We start from the raw sequence: 25,291 nt of genomic DNA, 5'->3' as shown, positions 1-25,291 counted from the left end.
AAGAGACTAAATGTCATATAATTATGCACATGCCGTTGAGAAGGGGTGTTGGGAATACAACAGCATGTACTATAATGTACTATATATAGTATTGTGTGATAATATCACTTGACCAGTAGATGGCACTGTACACTAAAGGTCACTAGTTGTGTATATCTGAAAACTTGTTTGTTCCTCATCTCTCTATCATCTCTTCAGGAAGTAATCTGTCTGCTGTGAAATGTGCTCTGTATGTTTGTAACTTAAGCCACACAAGTAAAGTCTGAATTCTGCTATCACTACCAGTGTCTTCTATAACACATAACCAACAAGAACTCTGATGAAGGGAGCTTGTACCTTGAAACGTGTTAGACTTCAAACCATTCGGCATGTGATGAGATGATATTGCCTATGGCTGTGGCTTTTTTTGTTTGATGTGCCTGCTAGTATTTCTGTTTATGAGTATACAACTGTTTTTATGTTGAATACATTTGTGGTGGTAATGTATTAGACGTTGCACCTTCCTATGTGTGTTTTTGAAGTTGTTAGCTGCCTGACAGTGAAGCAGCTAGCACTTCCAGCAAGTCTGGAACCTCTATGTTTCTCTTGGAACAGGTTTCCTATAAAATGGAATGTCTCTACCTTGCAGTCGTTGGACCATTTGAGCAGAAAAACACTTAACATTTTGAGTGTGTGATGGAGGGGGCAGAACACCCAAAAATCCCTACTTACAAAGTCCAAAGTTGGTGTCCTGTTAGTCCCAGTTATAAAATTTTGTAAATTCCATTTAATGATAAAAGAAATATAGAAGGATTTTCCATAATCAACATGCTTTCAGACAAAATATCTGTTAATATTTATAAAACAATGAATAACACGATTTAATTGATTCCTGTACTGAAGTATAATATATGCTTTATTTTCCAGCTCTGGGGCGTAATCAAGCAAGGATATCGCTGCAAAGGTAAATACTATTGTAGGAAAATGCAAGTTTCTTATTAGCAGTAGTTTCTGGTTAGAGTGTCTCTTTAAACTGTAACAAAACTGTTGAGTTTCAGTTATCACTACTAGATTCATTCTCACTATGTATGTAAACTGCTACCCTGTAATGGATATTGTCTAACCCCTGGTTCACACCTATGCTTGCTGTGTGGCCTGTGGTTGTACCGGCATGGCAGACAATTAGTTTGAAGGGGCAGCTGTGCCTGAGTTTTCCGCACAAAAAAAGGTGCATATACCTTATTAAACATGCAGCCACCTGGAAATCGCATGGTCTTTTTAAGCATGCAATTTCCCTGCAGTTCCCACATCCGCAAATGCGCTGTGGGGTGAGATGTGTGGGGTGCCATTCAGAATGAATTGCAGCCCCATGTGTCTCGTAAGAGCAGCACAATTTGGCTGCAGTGGTTGCCAGTGTGGGAACAGATGCGATTCCCGCACCTGCAACCAGGCGCACAGAGAGAACCAGGGCCACTGCCTACTGTATGTCCACTTTATAGAAATATCTAATGCGCCCAATAAATGTTTGATATTGAATTGATACATCACACCTGTGTCTGGTGTCTTCTCATCTCAAGCTCATGTGGGGGTGCTAGCCTGGCAGAAGGAAACAAAGTCCGCTGCAGATCTAACCCATGGGGGATTATCAAGCAACCCAACAACTATAAAACAAGAATTATCACAAAAGTCCAAGAGGGAGTCACAGTGTGCTTCATTTCTTAGTAGTCTGTGTTATCACCATCAACTGGTTAAATTCTTTCTTGGTTTTCTGATATACACTAGCAAAGTAAATGGAAGAATTTAAGAGGCAGACTTTAGCAAATTCACATGGTTCCTCCTACCCACTGCTCATAAGGTTCACTGAATCCTATCAACAGTGGCCCTTTAGTGTGCACAAGCATTTGTTTATTTTGTCATTGCAAAACATTTGAATATCATATGCTTTGGGAAAGTGATTGTCCACATTTTAGGACTGCTGCACACAGGGTTCAATAAATCCTATAGACAGCAGTCGGGGAAGGGAGCACTTCATTTACATGCATGGCCGGATCTAGGGGGGTGCTGGAGTGGGATACCCCCCCAAATTTCAGTTGTGTTCCCCCAAAGCCATCAGCTCCCCCACTCCCTCCCCCAGTGCACTGCATAGCTTGTGACTCACCCTCCCCTTTAATACCAGTCATAATAATGCCAGCAAAATTGCCGTACTTTTACCAGCTTATTGTCACCATGTTAAAAGGACAATAATATAGGTGACATTACAATGACTTGTATTAGGCTAGGTTCACACTAGCCAGTGCTCTAAAAAAGCAATCTGTTGTGGATCGCTTTTTGGAGTGCAGCAATCCTGCTTCATCCTGAATGCCTTTGTGGGTTTTTGTTTTGCCAAACAGCAGTTTATAATACAGATAATGTGCCGCAACTGCAAGCCAAGGTTTTTTGCTCACAGTTGCAGCATGGCCCTATTGACTGGCTAAGTTTGACAGGCGATGCTACCTGTCAACTCAACATGCTGCATTACAGGGTAAGTTCACCTTTAAAAATAAATAAATAAATGCACATATTTTTGCAGGTAAAAAAATGAGCACTTTTTAAATTTTTTTTTTTTTTAAATTAGGAGTCTGTAATGCATTGCATCTGTTGATCGTGGGTGCAATGCAAAGCTCCTGCAGGCTGTCAGTGTGGCTCTCTGCCCCGTACGGGCAGGCAGTTACTGAATAACAGGAAGGAATACTTAACTACCTAGAGCTCTCACCAGCGCCCTAGTAGTTTATTGAGAACTACAAGCTGTCAATCGCAATGGCTGATGGTAGTTGTAGTTCTCCCATTCACATAACTCTGTGAATGAATAATGTTGCCAAGTAGGTGGAGCTCACAGAACAGATTTTTTTTTTAAATTGTGACAGCGGGTGCAGGGAGAAGATTCCCAATGTCACAACAGGGGATCAGGAGGACGTGGGGGCTGCTCATTTAGTAACATGATACAACCTAAATATGGGTGTAATGTTACTAAAGGTGAACTTAAATTTTCTGCAGTATGTGAATAGCCTACTCCAGCTGTATTTTAGACCTCAACCTCATCTACTACTGATCCCGTGCTCCGCTCTGCTGACCCTTGTACACTGCCCTACAAACTAATGGCCTCTGTACACTACCCTGATGACCTCCCATCCTCCGCCCCCTGACATTTTTACTGCACCCCCACATCAGGCAGGCTAGATCCGGCCCTGTTTACACGTGGTTTAACTTGCATATTTGTTTTCTGTAATTTTGTGCAGACTGTGGGATGAATTGCCATAAACAATGTAAAGAGCTGGTGGTGTTCGAATGTAAGAAGAGAACTAAATGCTCCACTGAAGACTGCAGTTTATCTCCTGACATTGCCACTTCTGACATTTCATCGACAAGTGGCAAAGGGTCAACAAATGGTAAGTAGGCAATTGCCATAATTCATTCAAGGTGATGAACAGAATGTTACTGTGAGCAAATGTGCTTTGTGTGGGTAAGGTAGCGCAGAACGGGGTAAACACAGGGCTAGACAGTAAGACTGTGCAGATGATGTGCACAGAGCAGTAAATGGCAGAAACGATCAGATTACATTACTAATCAGTGAGAAATGATTGTATTCACACCTACTATATATAAATATATGTTACACACCATTTTTGCTGTTTACACTTCCTTACTCATTAAATCTGACATACTTCCCCAAATTGTACTGTCTAGGTAAGCACAATTGTTTTCTATGCTTGCCCTCTAGTGGCTTTATCACTTTAGAACACCAAGGAAATGTTACAGATAAATGTATAGCAAGCTAGGCCGAGAGAAAGGTTACAAAGATCAACTTTCACAAAACAATGTACTAATTACTGTATATTCTACCCTTTAACGCCTCTAAAGATTAGAGCAGAGGCACGCACTGTACAGAGTTGCCTTGACATTGACATGTACCTTCCACAGCATTAGTTTGAAAACTGAGATCTGTTTTTATTTTTCATTTTTAAATACTAATTGCAGATTTTAATCATGCTTCTTGGTCCAGTTATGTTGCTAATTTTGTGTTTTACCTTCCAAGATTGCACAGCTGAAGACGACCACTTCCCTTACACAAATGGTGAAGACAGTGAGCACACAGAGGTCGGAAAAGACAGGACAATCATGCTGATGGGAAGCTCATCTCAGAAGATCTCTGTGCGGTTGCAGCCAACAATGAGACACAGAGGCACACAGACCGAAGACAGTCCTTCCAGTCCCTGCTTACAGGTTACCACCTCTCCTCATAGGAGTCGAACTCCAGATGGCAGTCCTAGTCCACTTTTAATTAGGAAGCGGGCCTATGCTAAGTGGGAAAATAAGGACTCTGTCCGCAAAGTCAGAGAGGAGAGACGAGGATCTAAACAAACAACACAAGAACTGGAAAAGGTAGCCAGTAGTAACATTGATAGCCCTATCTTATTCTATGAATGCTGGTATAATGATTACCTATTTTGGTAACAAGCATTTCATTTATATATTCCAGTAACATAGCTGACACCTGTCCCTCACTGGGTAGGATTGTCCCTCTCTTTGGTCTGCTTCAGAGATCTCTATCATGAGTGTATTATTTAAGTACCAAAAGTGCCAAGTGGGGTACACACTATGAGAAAATCGGAAGAAAAGTTCTGTACGAGAAATGATTGTCTGATTTTTGTATAGTATGCACACGACTTCTGATATCCAATTCAGACTTTCCAAATGAAAATTTATGAAGGGTTAAACTCCAAAATGTTTCTCGTACGTGAACAGAGCTAACGATTTTCATTAGTTTTCGGATACGAAAGACTGCACATAATCAGAAACAATAAAAAACAATCTACACTACAACATTTCTACATCAATAGAAAAAAAAAGTCTTTGTCGTTCAAGAATTTTTGTACAATTAGTACCATCCTCAGGTTCAATTCTTTGGGATCGAAGAAAACTGGGTAATCATTCATCCAATTTTCTTATAGTGTGCACCCAGCTTTATACTTCACAATACCTTCATCCAACTTCTAAATGATTGAATTTGTTTTTTTGAAAAGTCAATAAAAAGTAAAATTAATGGTTGAAAAAAAGCACCAGTGATTTTTGGCATTAAATTGTGCATAACAGGGAATGCGGAAAGGGTGTCCTTAGCCTATATAGTTTTTGTTAAAAGATGTTCCTCTTCCTGTCCTCAGAAAGTTGGAGAATGTGCAACCTAAAAGTGCAGCAGACAAAATGGATTTCTGCAGCCCTTTTGGAACTAAACATATTGCCAACTTTGTTCCTACATTTGGGCTGTCTTTGCCCTCTGGGGAATGCAGGGATTTGCAGTTCCTCAAAACATGAAGGTCTTAGGCTTGCTAATCAGTGTTGTTCTAGTCTTTGTTAAAAAATCAGCACATGCCTAACAGTTGTTCCTAAAGTCTGGCCATGTCACTAAGAGATGAAGGCCAAACTGTGCAGAACATGCAAAAGAAATAAAAAATTAACAAAGCTTACTTCATTTCTCAGGTGATGTTTATTGTTCATGATACCAATATGGTTTTTGTTGCTTCTGGGACCAATCAGTACCAGGAGCAATGTCCCCTGGAATGCAAAGTAAACAGTAGTGTTGTAGAAATTCTGAAATATTGTCTCTAGGATGTGGTTTGCAAAACTAATGTTCTATTTTTGTTCTTCACAACAGGAAAGATCCATGTTAAAGGAGGAGAACATAAACCTGAAGATCCAGCTTAAAGATGCCCACAGACGAATTGAGGCTTTGCGAGCAGAGCTTAGAAAGTATGTCATGGACAATGAGACTGTTGGAAAAGAATCATAGTTACAGGGACTGCAAGAAAGCCCATTGCCACGGACTGTACAGATACATGCCATCATCCTGCTAGTGAGCATGATGGACTCGATATCCACAGGTGGATGGTAGAAACTAGGTGCTCGCCAGTTGCACATTGGAACACACCAGGGATTCTGCAGGTTGAAGAAATACAGTGTACACCTTACTTCCATGAAGGTTAATTATATGTATACCTGTTGTAAGACTGTACTGCATATAATCTTCGGGATCCTCCCCTCAATACATCACTGTTCATGGTGTAGATATGGGGTGTTGGTCAGTAGTTGAAGGTGTGTAAATACAACCTTTGTCTAGCCAGTTTATTTAGTAAGGATGAGCACATTGGTGACGTTGATGTACAATGTATGTAGTGTTCTCCTTTCTTTACCTGACTGGCATGTCGAAACGGAACACACCTACAGCAATGAACACAGAATGCAATTATAGTTCAGAACTGAAAGCTAAACACAGTAGCTTGGTTTTATATTAGCTGCTCTGCTTCTGCTGTTTAATACCAAATGCAATTCTCCATGGTAAGATGTCTCAGGCCATGCTGTACAAAGGACACAATTTGGGAGGAAACAAACATGATTGGCGTGAAGATCATTGCGCCTTTACTGAACCAGTAAGCATAAACCACAGGCTGAAGTATGCAAAAGAGCCTAAAGTATCAAGCTTATCAAACTTTTTTTTGGATGGAGTGGTGAAGGGTTAGAACCCTTGTCAGATTTGTAGTGCTGGCTGGGGCTCCAGTAGAGAAATTTCTCCATACTTCCTTGTCCGCTGAGAATGTTTTACCAGACAGGAAGTGGAAGTCTTCAACAACAACACCTACAGAAATAAATATATTTTTGTTAGTAGAGTAGGGGAGGCTAGAACCAGTGTCATTTTCTTTTATAGCTTTCCATATTCCTTGTTATAGAGTTTCCTTCACTTCCGGTCTGGTAAAACGGTTGACAGCAGGGCTAGAAATGAGGTTAAATCCCTCTAACAGAGCCTGGGATAGCCTGACAAACCTGACAGGAGATCTAACCATTCCTTAGTACATTTAAAAGGTTTTGGCTTGACTTTCACAATACCATTTTCAGACAAATAGATAACGGCAACAGAAAAAAAAAATATACAATTTTATAGCAAAGGTTATATTGTTAATAACCCAATACAGTACTAGCAAATGCTGTATTAATCCTTTTTATGGCTATAAATGGCGGATAACACAGAACAATCCAAAGAACGATAAAACAATGCCAAATATCTGTCTTTGTATTATATGGGAACGTTTAACTTCATTAATTGTGAATACTACTGGTGGCCCTTTACATAAAGTAACTCTATTTAGGTTTCATGGACTTTTATAAAAGCAAAGTTTATTAAGAAAACTTGGATACTTGTTGCCGTTTCTAATGACTGAAAATGCTAGTTGCTTGACTTAATACCTTGGTCACTGACCAGACTCAAATTACTGAAGTGAGCATGTCAGTATAACAGTCAGGGAAGCAGATTCAGCAATGGAAGCATATCTCTCTCAGGAAAGGTTTACTTTAGGTCCCGTGTCTCCAGTCCCTGGGGTTCTGATAATATCAGTTTGACAACACTCTGAGATTCTTCTAAAATCATTCAGAATAGACAGGTGCATCTGACCTCCTTCTGACCTGCTTTAAGCAGGTTTTGCATTCTAATAGATTTGTATAGGATTGTAAAACCAGCTTGAAGAAAACAAATCCCAATTCACAAAGTCCCTTAAAGCAGGGATCTACAGTTGTGTTCAAAATAATAGCAGTCAGACATCACTAACCTGATCAATCACTGTTTTTGGTAGAAATTATATTTCTACATGGCAAATAATTTACTAGCAGGTGTAGTAGAGTAATAGAAATCCAACAGACCCAACAATCATGACATGCATGCTGCTAATTCTGTGTAATTGAATCACTAATTGAAAGGGGCATGTTCAAAATAATAGCAGTGTGGAGTTCTATTAGTGAGGTCATTCATTCTTTGAAAAACAATTTTTGCCCTTATTTAAGGAAGGAAGACAGCAAATGTTGTACATGCTGGTTACAGTGCATTTCTCTCTGAAATTCTGAGGAAAATGGGTCGTTCCAGACATTGTTCAGAAGAACAGCGTACCTTGATTAAAAAGTTGATTGGAGAGGGGAAAACATATAAAGAAGTGCAGAAAATGATAGGCTGCTCAGCTAAAATGATCGCAAATGCTTTAAAATGGCAACCAAAACCTGAAAAACGTGGAAGAAAGCGAAAAACTACCATTCGAATGGATAGAAGAATAGCCAAAATGGCAAGGACTCAGCCAACAATCAGCTCCAGGAAGATCAAAGAAGGTCTAAAGTTACCTGTGAGTACTGTTACAATTAGAAGACGCCTATGTGAAGCCAAGCTATCTGCAAGAAGCCCCCGCAAAGACCCACTGTTGAAAAAAAGACATGTGCTGAAGAGGTTATAATTTGCCAAAGAGCACATTGACTGGCCTAAAGAGAAATGGCGCAACATTTTGTGGACTGATGAAAGTAAGATTGTTCTTTTTGAGTCTAATGGCCGGAGACAGTTTGTCAGACGACCCCCAAACACTGAATTCAAGCCACAGTACACTGTGAAGACAGTGAAGCATGGTTGCACAAGCATCATGATATGGGGATGTTTCTCATACTACAGTGTTGGGCCTATTTATCGCATACCAGGGATCATGGATCAGTTTGAATACTTGAATTGGTCATGCTGCCTTACGCTGAAGAGGAAATGCCCTTGAAATGGGTGTTCCAACAAGACAACGACCCCAAACACACCAGTAAAAGTGCAACATCTTGGTTCCAGACCAACAAGATTGACGTTATGGAGTGGCCAGCCCAATCCCCGGATCTTAATCCAATAGAAAACTTGTGGGGTGACATCAAAAATGCAGTTTCTGAGGCAAAATCAAGAAATAGAGAACTGTGGAATGTAGTCCAGTCATCCTGGGCTGGAATACCTGTTCACAGGTGCCAGAAGTTGGTTGACTCCATGCAACACAGATGTACAGCAGTTCTCAGAAACAGTGCTTATACAACTAAATATTCATTAAGTGATTCAAAGGAAAGCAAAATCTTCAAACATTTTTCAGTTTATATAGTGAATGTTTGAGTTTGTAAAGAAGAATACAAACACTGCTATTTTTTTGAACAGTCTAATATTCACTTTTCTTCAATTTTTTTTAGAGGAACAACACACATTTGATATATTTTTCTTCATGTTTTGATTTGGAATAGAATGTGTAGTGTTCCCAATGCATTTGTGTGTATGGAAATAAAAGCCATTAGAAGGATTTTGAGCTTTATTCACTTTTTTCAACACACTGCTATTATTTTGAACACAACTGTACTAAAAAAAAAATATTGTATGGAACTGTAAGTTACTAGTGCACCTCCAGGGCTTTGAAAGGGATATCCATCAGCCAGTGTTCTTGGACCAGTTTCCTCGTCAATGCCATTACTATCCCATTCAGCCTTTCTTCCTGGACAAATTCTCCACTGTGTGGAGAATATGAAGAGTGGAAGTTTGACTTACTCGTTTGGCAATGGCAACTTGGGTGAGGAGATGGAGCATAGCACAGGAACTACAACCTTTCCTCTAAGATCATGATGCTGTGGCTCTGTAATAAGAGAAGTACAAGAGCTGCCATTGTTGGCCCCTTTTAAAAATGGTGGTTGCCAGGCTGTATATGACTTAAGAACAAGCAGTGTTAGATTTTTTTAATTTCTATACTTGTTGCAGATTGGTGGTTTGGCCTGCATTGAAACCAAAGCAAGCTGGGTAACTAGCATTCTCAAAAGGAGGGTTCAGTATTGCCAGCCTCCATAATCTCTCATGACAGAATACATTTTAGATCAGGCTGCAAGTATACTATATTGCCAAAAGTATTGAGATGCCTGCCTTTACACGCACATGAACTTTAACAGCATCCCAGTCTTAGTCTGTAAGGTTCAGTATTGAGTTGGCCCCCACCCTTTGCAGCTATAACAGCTTCAACTCTTCTGGGAAGGCTGTCCACAAGGTTTAGGAGTGTCTATGGGAATGTTTGACCATTCTTCCAGAAGCACATTTGTGACGTTAGGCACGGATGTCGGATGAGAAGGCCTGGCTTGCAGTCTCTGCTCTAAATCATACCAAAGGTGTTGTATCGGGTTGAGGTCAGGACTCTGCGGTGGAGGAATGTGACTGGCTTGGACAAACTCGCTCATCCTTGTCTTTATGGACCTAACTTTGTGCACTGGTGGGCAGTCATGTTGGAGCAGGAAGGGGCCATCCCCAAACTGTTCCCACAAAGTTGGGAACATGAAATTGTCCAAAATGTCTTAGTATGCTAACGCCTTAAATCGGAGCTCCACCTAAAAGGGGAAGTTCCGCTTTAAAGACTGGTCCCCCGCTCCCCCTTAAGGATTGGCACCTTGGGGGAGCGGGTACCTGAAATTGACAGGTACTCGCTCCCCGGTGATTGGAAGTGGACGTTGTCCTCCTACCCTCCCTCCCCATAGTCTTCTGGGACATGTGACAGGTTCCAGAATACTACAGGGCCATTCAGGAAGTGCAGTGCTACTCACAGTGGACACCCGGCTGTGAAGCCACAAGCTGTCACAGCTGGGTGCCCACACTGAAGATGCCGGCAACTGAAACACCAGACGGCCGGTGCAAAGGGCTGCGGGGGGGACACCGCGGGATCGTGGGACAGGTGAGTGACTTTAAAAGTCAGCAGCTACAGTTAATGTAGCTGCTACCTTTTATGTTTTTACAGTGTGCATGGAACTCCACTTTCAGAGTTCTCTTCACTGGAACTAAGGGCCCAAGCCCAACCCCTGAAGAACAACCCCACACCATAATCCCTCCTCCACCAAACGTTACACTTGGCACAATGCAGTCAGGCAAGTACTGTTCTCCTGGAAACTGCCAAACCCACTCGTCAATTTGATTGCCAGACAGAGAAGTGTGATTGGTCATTCCAGAGAACATGTCTCCACTGCTCTAGAGTCCAGTGGTGGCGAGCTTTACACCGCTGCATCCGACGCTTCGCATTGTACTTGGTGATGTAAAGCTTGGCTGCAGCTGCTCAGTCATGGAAACCCATTCCATGAAGCTCTCTATGCACTGTTGTTGTGCTAATCTGAGGGCCACACAAAGTTTGTAGGTCTTTAGCTATTCACTCTGCAGACAGTTGGTGACTTCTTCGCACTGTGCGCTTCAACATGCACTGACCCCGCTCTGTCATTTTACATGGCCTAGCACTTAGTGATATTATAACAAAGTGGTAGCAACTAGGAACAACAGCAACTAACAGTTGATCGTGGAATATTTAGTAGCAAGGAAATGTCACTGATGGATTTATTCTACAGGTGGCAACCTATCACGGTACCGCGCTTGAATTCACTGAGCTCCTGAGAGCGACCCATTCTTTTACAAATATTTATAGAAGCAGTCTACATGCCTATGTTCTTTATTTTATACACCTGTGGCCTTGGAGGTGATTGGAATGCTTGAATCCAATGATTTGGAGGGGTGCCCCAATACTTTCAGCAATATAGTGCATGTTTTAATATGCTGTCTTCCATCTAGCAGTGCTGTTATTTTGTTGTGTGGGGTTAACTTTTAAATTATAAGGGACCATAATGTAGGAGGTACTGTGGTAACTGTAGAGTACATGACAGAGCAGGGTTTTTTTTTTTACCTTTCAGCTGGACGGTGTTGGGGCAGAAGGGAAGCAAAGTTATAGTTTCTTAGCCACCATGTAGCTACAAGCTCAATTGATTGTTTTTAAGGGTTTCATCTTAATTGTTGAGAACCCTTTGTTTCCACTAATTAACATCCTGTTTATAAAATATTTACTGAAAGCTCCCAAAAGATTTTAACCAAATCATAGGCCTCATATGAGAAAGCAATAGTTCTTGATAAGAGTGAAATCAGTTAAACAATGATCTTCAGGTGACTACTGTTCCTGTTCTTGGATGAATGGACCTGTCATTTATGGGTAAACATAGGCCATGGACCTTCTTTAGCAATTACAAATGTATGAGCCTTCTTATGTCCCATCTTCTTAAATACCATCTGTATTCATGGAATAAGCTGATGAACATTATTATTAAGCAATAATATCATTTAAAAGGATAAGCCATAGAATGCATTTTTAAAATACATCTTAAATCCATCCTTCCCAATTTGGGCATTAAAATTTGCAAACTTGGTGTTATACTGTCTGGTCAAGAACATCTTTATATTTTGTCTTTTGTATGTAAAGGGTTTAAGCCAACTGAAATTTGCTCAATTTTACCTAAATTGTGTCCTATGAAAGATGTCTGTCGCTCTAAAGTTTTCACAGCGGATTTGTTATAACTCCTCTGCTGTTTTCTGATTGGCTTTTGCATATCTGTTTGACACAAAACAGTACTGGTAGAAGTGGTTTCCAGGTGTAAGATTGAAGCCGATACTGAAAACAATGCCAGTGGAGATGGAGGTAAAAGAAACTGACAGCTGGGTGTCAAAGCCTTTTAAAGTGACTTCAGTGTCTACTCACACAGAGCTGCACCCAATCTTGTACTCTACAATTGTGATCATGTTTATTGATGTAAATAGCTACAGGAGAGAGCTGCTGTGTAAGTAGATCAGCTCAGTGGTTTTTTTTTTGGTTTCTGAAATTGTTTCAGTGGTAACAGTGCTGCTAATCTGTATTAGGTGCTTGTGCCAACAGCTTGAATGTTTGCTATATATAGATAACCCTATGTAAATGTTGTACAGATTTTTATATATATGTTAATATGGTAGGATTTCATTGTCCAGTATTTATATAAAACTATAAGTCTAGTTTTACCTCATGTTGTAGAAGGTCCACAAGCTTTAAGAAGCTTCATTTTATGGTTTCAAAATTTCTGTGACAGTTATTTTGTTATAGTGGGGAGGGGATGAAGGTGAAATAAACTAATGAAACCTTGAAATATCTCTTTAATATGTTCTGAATCAAAGACTTTAATAAACATCAGCAAAAGAAAGTGCAACTTCAGTCCCCCGATACTGTGGTCCTTCCCCGAGCCCTCCTATCCTGCACTGCCATCTTTGAGAATCTCATTCATGAGGAACGTTCTGAAGGTCACTGCCAGGTCCCAAAGCCTGCGGCACATCTTCACACTTGCAGAGGTTTCTTATCATGCATACACAACAGTGGTACCAGGATACTTGCAGCATCTACACCTATGCGCAGATGTATCGCAAAGCTCTGCTGTGACCCAGAATCTATTTTTATTGCTAGCCTAGTGTTCATACTTAGAGGAGGGGCTTATATATGAAAAGTTGGTAAGCAATACATTTTTATCAGTCTTAGCTTTACATTTAATGAACAGCAGATTAATCAGATTGGAAATTGTGCTAATGAGGACTGTCCAAACATATGGGCCTACATGCTTATTGTATTTTGCAAAACTAACAGTGTTTAGAGTAAGTGTTAGAACCTCTGTCAAGTATTTAGTGCTGTCCTAGCGAGGATTCCCCTTCGGTCCTGTCCTAGTCCAGATCCCCCTGCTGCCCTGGCCTAGTCCCATCTTTTAGGTCAGGCTGTGATAGGGTGTCACCCAGAAAAGAAAGTTAGGGAAAGGTTAGCAACAGGGTAAGTCAACAAATGGCACCTGACATTTAAAGTATTCAAATATCAGCATGCCGTAGCTTCCATTGTTGCAGGGGGAGAAACAAAGGGGTTGATTTACTAAAACTGGAGAATGCAAAAATCTGGTGCAGCTCTGCAAAGAAATCAATCAGCTTCCAGTTTTTTGTCAAAGTTAACTGAACAAGCTACAGGTAGAAGCTGATTGGCTACCATGCACAGCTGCACCAGATTTTTCACTTTCCAGTTTTAGTAAATCATGGCCAGAGTATCCTCTGTGAACAATATGACTATGGCCACAGTGGGAGTCAGCAGATAAAAAGGGCACACCTAGACAACAAGCAGCTTTGCGTTATATAAAAAACAAACAAACATTTGCTTAGAGCAGAGAACTCTTTTACCTTAGTGGGGTGTTACATAGTTACAAAGCTCAGAGGCAAAGAGGTACAGTATCCATTTTTCAGACCTCATTATACATCATATAGCCCTCAGCCCCAAGTCTGACCCTTATCCTATATTTAGGAACACAATAGTTACTGTATGCTGATGCTGGATGCAGTTAATGCTTTGGACATGGCTCATTGGTGACGGTGCCATTTACTTACAATATAGGATGCTGACATCAATAGTTGGTATTTGTAGAAAAAAAAAGTAAAGAATGCATTTGCAGAGCTTTGTTAAAGCATGAGAGCACCATTCAGCTCCAGTTTGGGAATGTTAACCACAAATCGCAGATAATGGGAGGGCTGACTGTCATGTTATAAAAGCTGCTAGTAGGCTTCAGTAAGCCTCAGCACTACTTGACGTTTGTTGAAAGTAGGTAGTCAGCAGCCACATTAGGATCTGTGCCTAATATTTCTAAACTGGAGGGGAATGGTATTTTAAAAGTTTCAACAAAGCTGCTTGGAGCTTGCTGCAAATTTCACAAATAGTTTCTAAAAGCTGTGAAAAAAACTACACAACACTCCTATATGAGCTATACAAGGCCTTGCAATCGAACCATGGAACTGAGGTATTGGCAAAGTTACTTACATAGCATCTAAAACATTGAAAAATATTACACTCCCCCCCCCCCCCCCCCCAAACTTCTGGGCAGGGATGTGTGTGCCCTGAGTGCTTCCAGTGCAAGTTCTAGTGCTAGCAACAACTGGCAGGGTGGAGGAGGCAGCAGGGGCGTGGTTCTGTGTGTTCTCATTGACAACTGGCCAGAAGAGTGGCTCCATAGGACACTGCAAAAGAAAGAAGGCACCAAGCAACTGGAAAGAGAGGATGGGGGGTAAGGGGAGTACTAAAGTATCATGTGTTTTAGCAGGCACGAACATACGCTCATTTGCTAGATGCAAGAGTGTCATTAAACATTAATGGCACCCACATGTGTCTGCAAAAGGCAGCACATTTTTGTGTGTTACAGGAAAACACGTGATTTTGCACCGGTTACCACACTTTACTTGGTGTGAAAAAGCCCTAAAAAGTAGTAGGTTGTATATCTTCATCCTCTAAATCCCCCTCTGAGCAAACATTCATCCCAATCCCACCTCCTAGCACAGAGGAGGCGAGAGCCTGGAGGAGTTGCGGGTTGGGTTCTCTCCCCCATTTGGATCTAGGTTCGAGCCGCCGTTAAAGTGATACTAAACCTAAATATGTTAGGTACCTTAATGCGCTGTTTGCATTAAGGTAAAAAACATTTTTTTAAGTTCCCTGTGTGAAGGAGAGGAGAGGAGAGAAGAGATCGGCGCTTTGCATAGCTGCATCTCTTTTCTCCACGCTTCTTCTTCACACAGCTGCTGCTGTCAGTCAAGTGCAGTGAAAAGGAAGTGGGAGGGCGGGGCTTAATCTCGCTGTGTGTGTCAATAGAGCGCGGTTCCATAGACACACAGGTCAGGAGCGAGCATGCAGAGTTTGTCCCCATAGCAAACGGCTTGCTATGGGTACACACAAAGAAAAGGAGGAGTCAGGATTGCCAGCGGGGGACCTGAGAAGTGTAGGATAGGGGCCAGAGTGGCACAGAGTATGCAATACTGCTGCACAGAGCAGGGATTATAACATGCTTGTTATTTTATAAAAAAGGAAAAAAAAAAAATTGGCTTTAATAGCCCTTTAACTCCTGTGATAGTGGAGGAAGTGAGCATTGTTAACATTCCAGTATACAGAGGAGGCAGACAGCTCAGCCCACACATCCTCCCAGCTCTCTCCTCCTCTCTGTAATCTTGCCGGCAAAACAGAAATCTGTGCTGGCCGCCTGACAAGTCCTTAGCAACCGATGATGTCATTGGTTGGTAGGATGCGGGCGAATAGGAGGAGGGGAGAAAGTTTTCCATCCCAGGAATGCCTCCACATCCACCCTTAAGATGATCTGCACACAGTTGTGTGTTACACTGTCTTTTAGTTGACACTGAACTCTGAACTTTTTTAATACAATTGCTCTGTAAAGGCATACATGCATAGATTTCCAACTGAAAATAATGTGTAAAATCTCCTAAGGATTCACAATATATACTGTAACCTCAATTCATTTATTCCTGACGCCCAACTCCAAGTAAAAATGACATTTACACAGTGCATTGGACATCAATTACCTTCCTCCAGTTTGCTTGTAAACACCTCTTCCTAAGACTTCCTGCAGTTTCCTCAATAGCCAAGCTACTTTCCTGCCCTACAGGCCAGGCATTTTTCCCTGCTCATTGTCTTCTTGGGCACTGGTCCCCTCACCATGCCCAAATTCTTCTGCCTCTGGAGCCTATGAGAGAGGACCTGGCTGCTGGAAGCATTGCCTCCACGTTATGCAGGCAGTGATGTGGACACCCAAAGAAGTGCCCCACGATGTAAACAGAAAAGGATAGAAGGATTGTCACAAAACAATGGCTTCAGGTAAGCAAAATGGGCATTTGGCTATTATCTTGCAAATGGGTTTTAGAAACAATACGTTACAGAGTATCATGCACACCTACTAATAAATCAAGCAGATAGTTAAAACAAAAAATTTTACTGGCAGTATAAATAGTCTAAAAACAGATCTCACAAAGTCTCAGCTACACATGGACAAGTGACCACACAACAGCATGAAATTGAATGCATCACTAACACATTTACACAATTGATCCAAAAACTATTTACTAATAACAAAGTCATTCAACAGTTATTAGAAATTCATGTTGCAATAGTTTGACAATATTATTAAACAGCTCAGATCCAATCACAGAAGGAACTTTTACATGGCATGTACACATTTCAGTAGAGAGCCATCTAAGTGTGGCCATTACCAAGAAAGCAAACATTTTATTTTTGTGCTTATAATTCATGAAGTTTCCCATTATACTCCTAAGATCTTCGAATCTGTTGTAGATGTAAAGCCCAGGTCAAATTACTGGTCTGCTTTCCTGCCTAATATTGCCTTATTACAAAACTCAAAAACCTGGAAAAAATATGGGGGCTGAAATTGCCAGTTGCATGGCTGTTAGGTGGACTTGTCCAATCTGCATACTTGCTCCATGTCAATAACTCAACGATTTGCAGCAAAAGGCCTTGCATGACAGCATATATTATATAGATATAAATCAGCAATGGCGGCTTCAACATTTTCCTCAGTAAAGGTTACCTTTAAACCCCATCTCCGGGCAAAATACATTTTCCCCATGCAGTGGGGCTGCTCGTTTTGTCTGGAGTAGAAAGCCTGGTAGGAGTTGAAAGCTCATACTCAACCAATCCTTTCCTCAGTCCAGCGGTGGCCTGTTCCTGCTCTATAGAGCCTGCTCTGGGCGTGATGACGTCAGGAACAGTCCACTATTCAAGACCGCTGCAGTGGTGCCAGGCTGGTCTTGTGCTTGGAGGATCAGGTAAATATATCTCTGCTCTACTCTCCCCTAGAAAATAAAACGAGCAGTTAACCTATGCAGTGTGCACACAGCCCCACTGCAAGGGAATTTTTTTTTTTTCGCCTGGAGTTGGGTTTTAAGTGAGAAAACCAGTCATTAGACAGTTATGATTTATTACAATTCTAGAGCTTAGTGGCTCCTACTGATCAGAGAGGTTTTTGTAAAAAATGTCTGGCACTGAAGGAACAGGACAAGCCAGGTCCAGCTTCCTTCAAAAGGCTCAATACATGCAAGCATAACATGCAATATTTTTTGTTAATATGTGTTTGTTTTTTATAAGCTGGATTTTTCAATTTAATAAATGCATTACAAGCACATAAATGAATTTATGGAATGCAAGTTATTTTATCAATTTTTGATTGTAAAAAGACAATTTACATATTGTGACGCAAGTTATCACGAATACAATAGCTTCAGTGATGTGTCTATTGAAGAGACAAGAAAAGAAGCGGTTTAGTGGTTATAAAGTAATTGTTTATGAGAAAAAAAGGCATTTAGCAGGTAAATGACAATTTCATGTGAAAGGATGAGGATTCCACACCAAATTATTTTTGCGAACTGTGCAGGATTAGGTGAAAAAAATCCACAAGATAAAAGAATAAAAAAAATCTAATTTATGCTAATGTACTGAGCCTATTGTCTGATATGTCCCATGTGTATCACTGGAGTCCTGCAATAAAATAATGTATTCATTCCACAATACTAAGGTCCAGTATAGTGACTGCCAAGCCCAGCACAAGGGGGAATGGAAACTGCACAGTATACAATTCAGGAAAAGTTGAGATTACAAGCCAAGTCTGGAAGACAAAAGAATCTTGCTCACTTCTAATGTATGGCTTCCTGCCTGGACCTTTGGTTGCAGCTGTCAGTGTTACCTCACACCCTATCACAAAACATGACTACGAGAGTTGTGAACAGAAAAATCTATTAGCAAGCTGTCCACCATCTAGTCAACATTATGCAGTAGCAGGTTTCCCTTTAAAAAATAAAACAACACATAAAAGCAGCACACAACGTTCCCCTGGATATACAGTATATTGTACAAGTTGATGCAGTTAAGTACTTTATTTCCAACATAACACAAGATTTAGTAAAAGTAAACAAAAAGGTAATACCTGTTCACTTGGAACTCTGGTATATATATATATATATATATATATATATATATATATATATATATATATATATATATATATATAGTGATGCAAAAAAGAATGCCAGCGGCAGAAAATTTTCATAAATTGTTCTTCTAGAGTGGAGAGTGGGGGAAAAGCCAAACAATTTAAAGAATAATTGGTATATAAAAAAATAAATAATAAATTAAAAACCCCCACAATGTATTGGTTTAAATCACGTTACCAACTGCCACGATTTTATTATTTCACAAAGGCCAATGTTTCAGTATGCACACGCTGAGGCTCCACTGATGACCTCTCACTACCGGGGTTCCCAGCTCCAAATAGCTTCTAGAATCATACAACTGCTGAACTCTTCCTCGCTATAGTGGAATCAAATGAAAGCCTGACTACCTTATGGAGCTAAAAACATTTTTATGTTCCCTAACCAAACCAGCCCACACACACTTCTGCAGTTTCAGATCTCACAAACCAATCTATATCTTCACTGGGTGGCTGCCATGCCAATGGAACTGGAGGATACCCACATTGTTCAGACATTTTAGTGGGTACCTGACCAATGCAGATTTCTAAATTGGGCCTGAACAAGAGACAGATAATGGCTACAGGGGAACGGCAGTGAACAATCCTTTACACTGAAAATTTTATTCCTACTTGTTGTAAAAATTGGATTTTCATATTTCCGCCTCCAGGAGGATGTAGACACTAGCAGTTTTGTAAAAAGCTTGATCATTGAGGGACACGGGATTCAGAGACAATTTGGACATTCAAAAGCAGTCCAACTGAGGGACCTTTCACCTGAAACTGGCATCAGATGAGGCCTAAATATCTACTTGGCAAAACTTTGAGAAAGTGTTAACAGAAGATCAAGTGGCAACCTTGTGAATCTGAGAAAGAGTTGCCCCATGCTAAAAAGCCCAAGGAGCACTCACTCTAGTAGAGATCTAGTAGAGTGTGTCTTTATAGGATAGGCTGGAACCCAATCATTAATACTATAAACTTGAATGATGATTTTCTGAGAAACAGAAATGGTGGAACAAGAAGCTGGCTTCCTTTTCCGGGGACTATCCAGAATAATTGAGACAGTCAGTCACAGTTGCTGAGAGGTAGACAAGCACAGCTCAGACAATGAGGGATAATCCCCTTCTGTTGTACTTGAGTTGAACAGAGGGCCAAAGAACACAATGTCCTGGCTGAGGTGAAAGGAGTAAACTACTTTAGCAAGGAAGAAGGCTCTAGGCCTTAATACCAACTTGTCCTTGTGTAAGACCAGAAAAGTTAATTCACAGGGCAAAGTAGTCAGTTCAGACACATGCCTCACAAGAGGTGATGACATCAAGAAACACAACCTGGTGAGTGAAACTATCAGGAATATTCCCCTTTCCATTTTCAAATGGCTGTTTTTGAAGCACTGAGAGAAACACCCTGCACAAAAGTCTTAATTAAACAAATGGGAGGCTAGTAGTTCCTGAAACAATAACAAGTGCCAGTGTTTGACTCTTGAGTGTCGAGATGTTTCCCTTGGTCAACTGCTGATCCAGGCCTGATTACAAAAACATGAGGATTTATCTCAGTGAATATTTTCAGGGATGAAGACCTGTTTTCTCGCACAACAGCGAAGTATGCCTTCCAAGTGTGATGGCATATGTTATCGGAAGCATATTTCCTGGCTTTTAACATGGAGATCACTGAATCAGATAGGGGCTTTTGCTATGAACCTCAGCTTCAACCACCATGTTGTTTGTCAACATCCAGGAAACTGGGTGGTAAACAAGTCCTTGGGCTAGAAGATCCAGTCAATCAGGAAGAGCCCACAGAGTGTCTGCTAGGAGTTTTATCCAAATCAGAGTCCCATGCACTGCTGAGCATTATTGTGATGCCCTCCATCTTGATCCTGCAAAGCAGAGGAGGAGAAAGTTTCAGGGAAAGAAGGGTGTACTAATCCCATAGAGCCACCTAAGCTTCCATTCTCCTGCAGACAAACCTGCCCAGTTTGTTGTAGAACATAGAGGCCAGAACATTCACATCTGGCCTCCCCCACTGTGGCACAGGTCCTGGAACACCTCCAGGTGTAGGGACCATTCTTCTGGGTCCAGACATTGCTGGCTGAGGTAGTCTGCCTGCCAATTGTCTATGGCTGCAATGTGAATGGCAGAGTAGGCTGGGATGTGACGTTCAATACAGGACAGAATGCTTTCTGCTTCTATGCTGAGACTTTTTAGCTCCTCCCTGCTACGACACTGACTGGATACTGATCAGAAGGCCCTCCAGCCAAGATCTCCAGCACTGTTAGGACAACCAAATCTCCTGCAGCTGCAGAAAGTTGGTTAGAACATGGAATTCCTCCAATGTTTAAGTCTCCCCACCTATCTAAGTGTCTAGGATCTCCCCCCATTCTGAAAGGCTGGCATCTGTTGTGATTATGGTTCAAGAAATCAAAGCAAAGAATTTCCCCAACTTCGGAGCTGGATTCCTGAGCCACCAAGACAATGAGAACCTAATCAGTGGTATCAGGCGAACCAGTTTCTACTGATTTGTCCCATGACGACAGGACATCAAGTTATAAAGGGATTCCTCCTAGCGTGAAGCCTAGGCTTCTCCTGCTGGGGTACATTAGTACTTTCACCCCTGGTGACACCCTTGATGAGGGTGCCCAAGGCAGTTTTGAAGACACGCTCCTTGAAAGGCAAGTGCTTTAAATTATTATTACATTCCTGTGCAGCCCAACATTTCAACCTGGGAGTTCTACACATTAACAGATAGGAAACTAATTTGGGAAAGAAAATGAGAGATATTCAGTAACCCATCTACAGAGTAGTGCAGGGCTATCAGCATGCATTGTAATTACTCCACAAAGAGGACTAGTTTGGAGTAATGCTGAGTATCGTTGAGTATAGTTCATTTCTCTAACGTTTAAAAGGCTGACATCAGAGCCAAAGCAGGCTGCAATGTAGGGGCTGCCAGGGTAACAAGGTCTATGAGATCTTTAAATACTGCAGCATCCATGTTGAGTTACACATATGACCTCTGCAGTCAATCAGCAATCAAAATTGCAAACTGACTCAAAAAATTCTATATAACTAAAGAGAAATTCTTCCAGTTTAGTACCAGGCATGGGGTTGCACTTGATGGAGCTAAAGAAGACATGGAGGAATGTAGGAACTCATGAAGGGGACAACATTCCAGACTGTCTGCGTCAAGCTCTTGAAAAGAAACACTATAGACCACCCCTAAACTGTTACTGGAGTGACTCACTAAGCAGCACTGCTCCCTGTCTGTTTGGGATGTAACTCAAGCAGGGACAACTTAGCTCGAATACAAGGCAAAGCCTTTAGCACTCAAACACCAACTGCTAGAAGCAAGAAAGGTTCCGATGGCCAGATTTGGTCATTGAGATTAACAAAGGTAAAAATGTGTCCCTTGCAATAAGGGGCAGTGGTGGTGGGGCTACCTCACATTGAATGACAGAAACAGGAGCAAGGAATGTGCACACATGACACTCCATGTAGCGACACAGGACTCGAAGTGATTCCAAAGGCCATATTTTCCCCTAAAATAAATATGTCACACTTACCTGCTCTGTGCAACGATATTGCACAGAGCGGTGACTTACCTCCTCTATGAGAGTCCTCCTCCTGCGCTTTCTGCTCCTTTTTCCGAGCACCCCCTAAGCAACTCGAGTAATGTATTAAGGTATTCATGATTTGAACCACTTTGATTCCTCAGTATTGGTAATAATGCTGCTCAGTAGTTCGAATTCAATGAAGTAGCTTCAGGTGCTCAGCGCACATGGCCTACTCATAAAATGAGTCTTCAGAGGCTGGATCACACCAGTGGCAAGACGACTCAGAACCTGGAAAGTGTTCTGGGACTAACTGACCACACATAGATCTGTACAGTGATGGTTTCTAGATCTCTCAGTGTTCCAAGCTCAGATTCCAGGCAGGCCCTGCTATTGCCCAAGGCAGCAGGGCCTGAGTATTGCCTCTAAAGCTATTGGTGTATTATTGAAGATAGGCCAATTTGGATAGCTGCACAAAGAAACTAGATCAATATAAAGTCTTGATTGAAGAAAACATAATCTTATAAAAAAAAAGGAAACATGGCTATTAAACAGGGTTCAACTATTCTCCACGAAGGAAAAACAAAAGTCTACCCACCTACTACACTGGCTTAACAAACTGAGGCATGCTGAGAGTGGGAGGATTTATGCCAGGCTGGTTGCTATTTTTTGTTTGCTAGTGTCTAAATCCTCTGTAGGCAGCAGTACAAAAAAAAAAAAAAAAGAAATACTACTTCCTTAACATTGTATAATATTCATAGAGTGCTGTATAGGTGCTGCACAAAAACAGTAACTCTTCGTGTCAAACTGTGTAAAAAAAATATTGCAGGCCTGTGCATAGAACACCAATGATTAAATCACTAAATCATGTGATTAAGATGGAGGATAGGTTCAGCAGAACACACATTTCCTGACTCCACCCCAATGCATTCAAGGTGAAATTTAGTGTTAATGCTGTTCTATATTAAATGTAAAAAAAAAAAATGAATGCCCAGTTTATTGAGAAGAAATACTGTCTGTACCAAAGAGATACCTATACAGATCTAGAATCAGTTCAAATGTAATCAGCTGAAATGTAAACTTTCTGCAAAACACTTTTTAGACAGCTGTAGATTCAGTACCTCCTATAATTTCCCCTTCCTCCATAATCACTGTACCCTCCCCTGCCCTGGTACCCTCCGCCACCTCCTCGTCCACCTCTGGGACCTGAATTATAACCTGCTCTTCCATATCCACCACCACCACCTCCTCGCCCTCCTCCCCTCCAACCTCCCCTTCCTCCATCATCCTGTCTTTTCTGCCAGGGTGGCATTTCTGGAGGTGGGGGATCAATCTCTGATGGTCTTCCTCCTCGATCAGGAACTCTTCCCATTAAAACCTGTAATAAGTAAATTTTGTTAAGAATAAAAACGATAAAAAAATTTTAAAAAGAAGAGCAAGATAAAATAACTGATTCATCATGGTAAACCTTAACTGTTAAAATGACGTTTTTACCTTACAATTATTTTATTATTGCCATTTTTTTAACGGATGAAAAACAAAATACCTGTCCCTATTCTATTGTAAAATACTGATAGAATGCAATAGAAAACACTGTTTAAAATATAACTCCCCTTTTCTTAAAGCACAAAAGCCAGTGCAGAATGATGCATGTTGGTCAGTTGAAGTCTAGAATTCATTAGAGAAAGGGAGTCCTAGAAGTCACACAGCACAATAAAGCCCTGTGAGGAAGTGTATGACAGCCTCAGCTTGGGCTCCTATCAGGCCATACTGGCCTGGTTGAAGCCCAGCCTGAAGTTGTCATACACTTCCTCACAGGGCTTTGCTGTGATGTGGGTCTTCTAGGACTCCCTTTCTCTAATGAACGTTTCGAGCTGGGACGAGCTGTGTTTGTCGGCACTCCTAGCGCTTTGTCATGCAAGAGGACCTGGTGGAGCCTTGAGCAGCACCTATCATTTAGTTGTGGGTCACAGTGAGTACAGTCTGGTATTATCGTATTATATAATATCACTGCTTATAAACGATTACTCATCCTGCCCAAACTAAAGAAACTGTGACCGTCAAGCCTACATCCCTTCAAACAAGTCCACAAAAGGGGCAGAAACAAGCAAACAAACTTAAAGGCTTAGTTAATCTTTACTGAGTTTTTTCAAAAACCTAGCAATTATTTCATGGCATTCCTTTCATTTCCCTCCCATCTCCTTTCTGGAAATTGCAAGATGTACCAAGCATTGGATGCGCAGTCCTTTGAACTCAAGAACAATGAGCTGTGTGAGAAGAGTGGACTGTGCATGTGTGGGTAGGGAAATGAAGGCGGGTGCCGATTTGTGAGTTTCTAGGGGCACGCATCCAATGCTTGTTACGCCTTGATATTTACAGGATGGAGAAAATGAAATGGGTTGCTGAAAGGGTCTCCATCCTTTTAAAAATGAATGTAATGTATTTAGGTCGCTGTACTACTTGGTAATATTTTTGTCAAAAGCAGGTCAAGGTGAACTAACCCTTAATATACGTGTGTGTGTGTGTGTGTGTGTGTGTGTGTGTGTGTGCGCGTGTGTATTATATACACACACACAGTACTCACAGAAGTGAGTACATCCCTCACATTTTTATAAATATTTTATTCTATCTTTTCATGTGACAACACTGAAGAAATGACACTTTGCTACAATGTAAAGTAGTGAGTGTACAGCTTGTATAAAGTAGTAAATTTGCTGTCAACTCAAAATAACAACACACAGCCATTAATGTCTAAACCGCTGGCAACAAAAGTGAGTACACCCCTAAGTGAAAATGTCCAAATTGGCCCCAATTAGCGATTTTCCCTCCCCAGTGTCATGTGACTTGTTACAAGGTCTCAAGTGTGAATGGGGAGCAGGTGTCTTAAAGTTGGTGTTATCGCTCTCTCTCATACTGGTCACTGGAAGTTCAACATGGCACCTCCTGGCAAAGAACTCTGTGGATCTGAAAAAAATTGTTGCTCTATATAAAGATGGCCTAAGCTATAGGAAGATTGCAAAGACCTTGAAACTGAGCTGCAGCACGGTGGCCAAGACCAAACAGCGGTTTAACAGGACAGGTTCCACTCTGAACAGGCCTCGCCATGGTTGAAAAAAGAAGTTGAGTGCACGTGCTCAGCGTCATATGCAGAGGTGGTCTTTGGGATATAGACACATGAGTGCTGCCAGCATTGCTGCAGAGGTTGAAGGGGTGGGGGGGGGTCAGCCTGTCAGTGCTCAGACCAGACGCCGCACACTGCATCAAATTGGTCTG

General features: G+C 41.3%; 2 protein-coding genes across 2 annotated transcripts in view; one reads left to right on the top strand and one right to left on the bottom strand.

Moving 5' to 3' along the window:
- The window catches only part of RASGRP1 (RAS guanyl releasing protein 1), a 76,924-nt gene extending 64,135 nt beyond the window's left edge, over positions 1 to 12,789 (top strand). Inside the window, exons 14-17 of the mRNA XM_089671302.1 lie at positions 907 to 943; positions 3,255 to 3,404; positions 4,052 to 4,398; positions 5,669 to 12,789. Of these exons, the coding sequence (XP_089527428.1) occupies positions 907 to 943; positions 3,255 to 3,404; positions 4,052 to 4,398; positions 5,669 to 5,803 (669 nt within the window). The 3' untranslated portion in view covers positions 5,804 to 12,789. The remainder of the gene's footprint in view (positions 1 to 906; positions 944 to 3,254; positions 3,405 to 4,051; positions 4,399 to 5,668) is intronic.
- Positions 12,790 to 16,412: 3,623 nt separating this feature from the next.
- TSLIG3B (tRNA splicing ligase complex subunit 3B) overlaps positions 16,413 to 25,291 on the bottom strand; it is a 41,342-nt gene continuing 32,463 nt past the window's right edge. Inside the window, exon 8 of the mRNA XM_089671301.1 lies at positions 16,413 to 23,396. Coding sequence (XP_089527427.1) covers positions 23,133 to 23,396 — 264 coding nt within the window. The 3' untranslated portion in view covers positions 16,413 to 23,132. The remainder of the gene's footprint in view (positions 23,397 to 25,291) is intronic.

This window comes from Staurois parvus, unplaced genomic scaffold (assembly GCF_062004578.1).
Source record: "Staurois parvus isolate SC_StPar_1 unplaced genomic scaffold, SC_StPar_1.0 ptg000104l, whole genome shotgun sequence".
In the NCBI taxonomy this organism is placed as follows: Eukaryota; Metazoa; Chordata; class Amphibia; order Anura; family Ranidae; genus Staurois; species Staurois parvus.
This window is presented reverse-complemented; position numbering and strand designations above follow the sequence as displayed.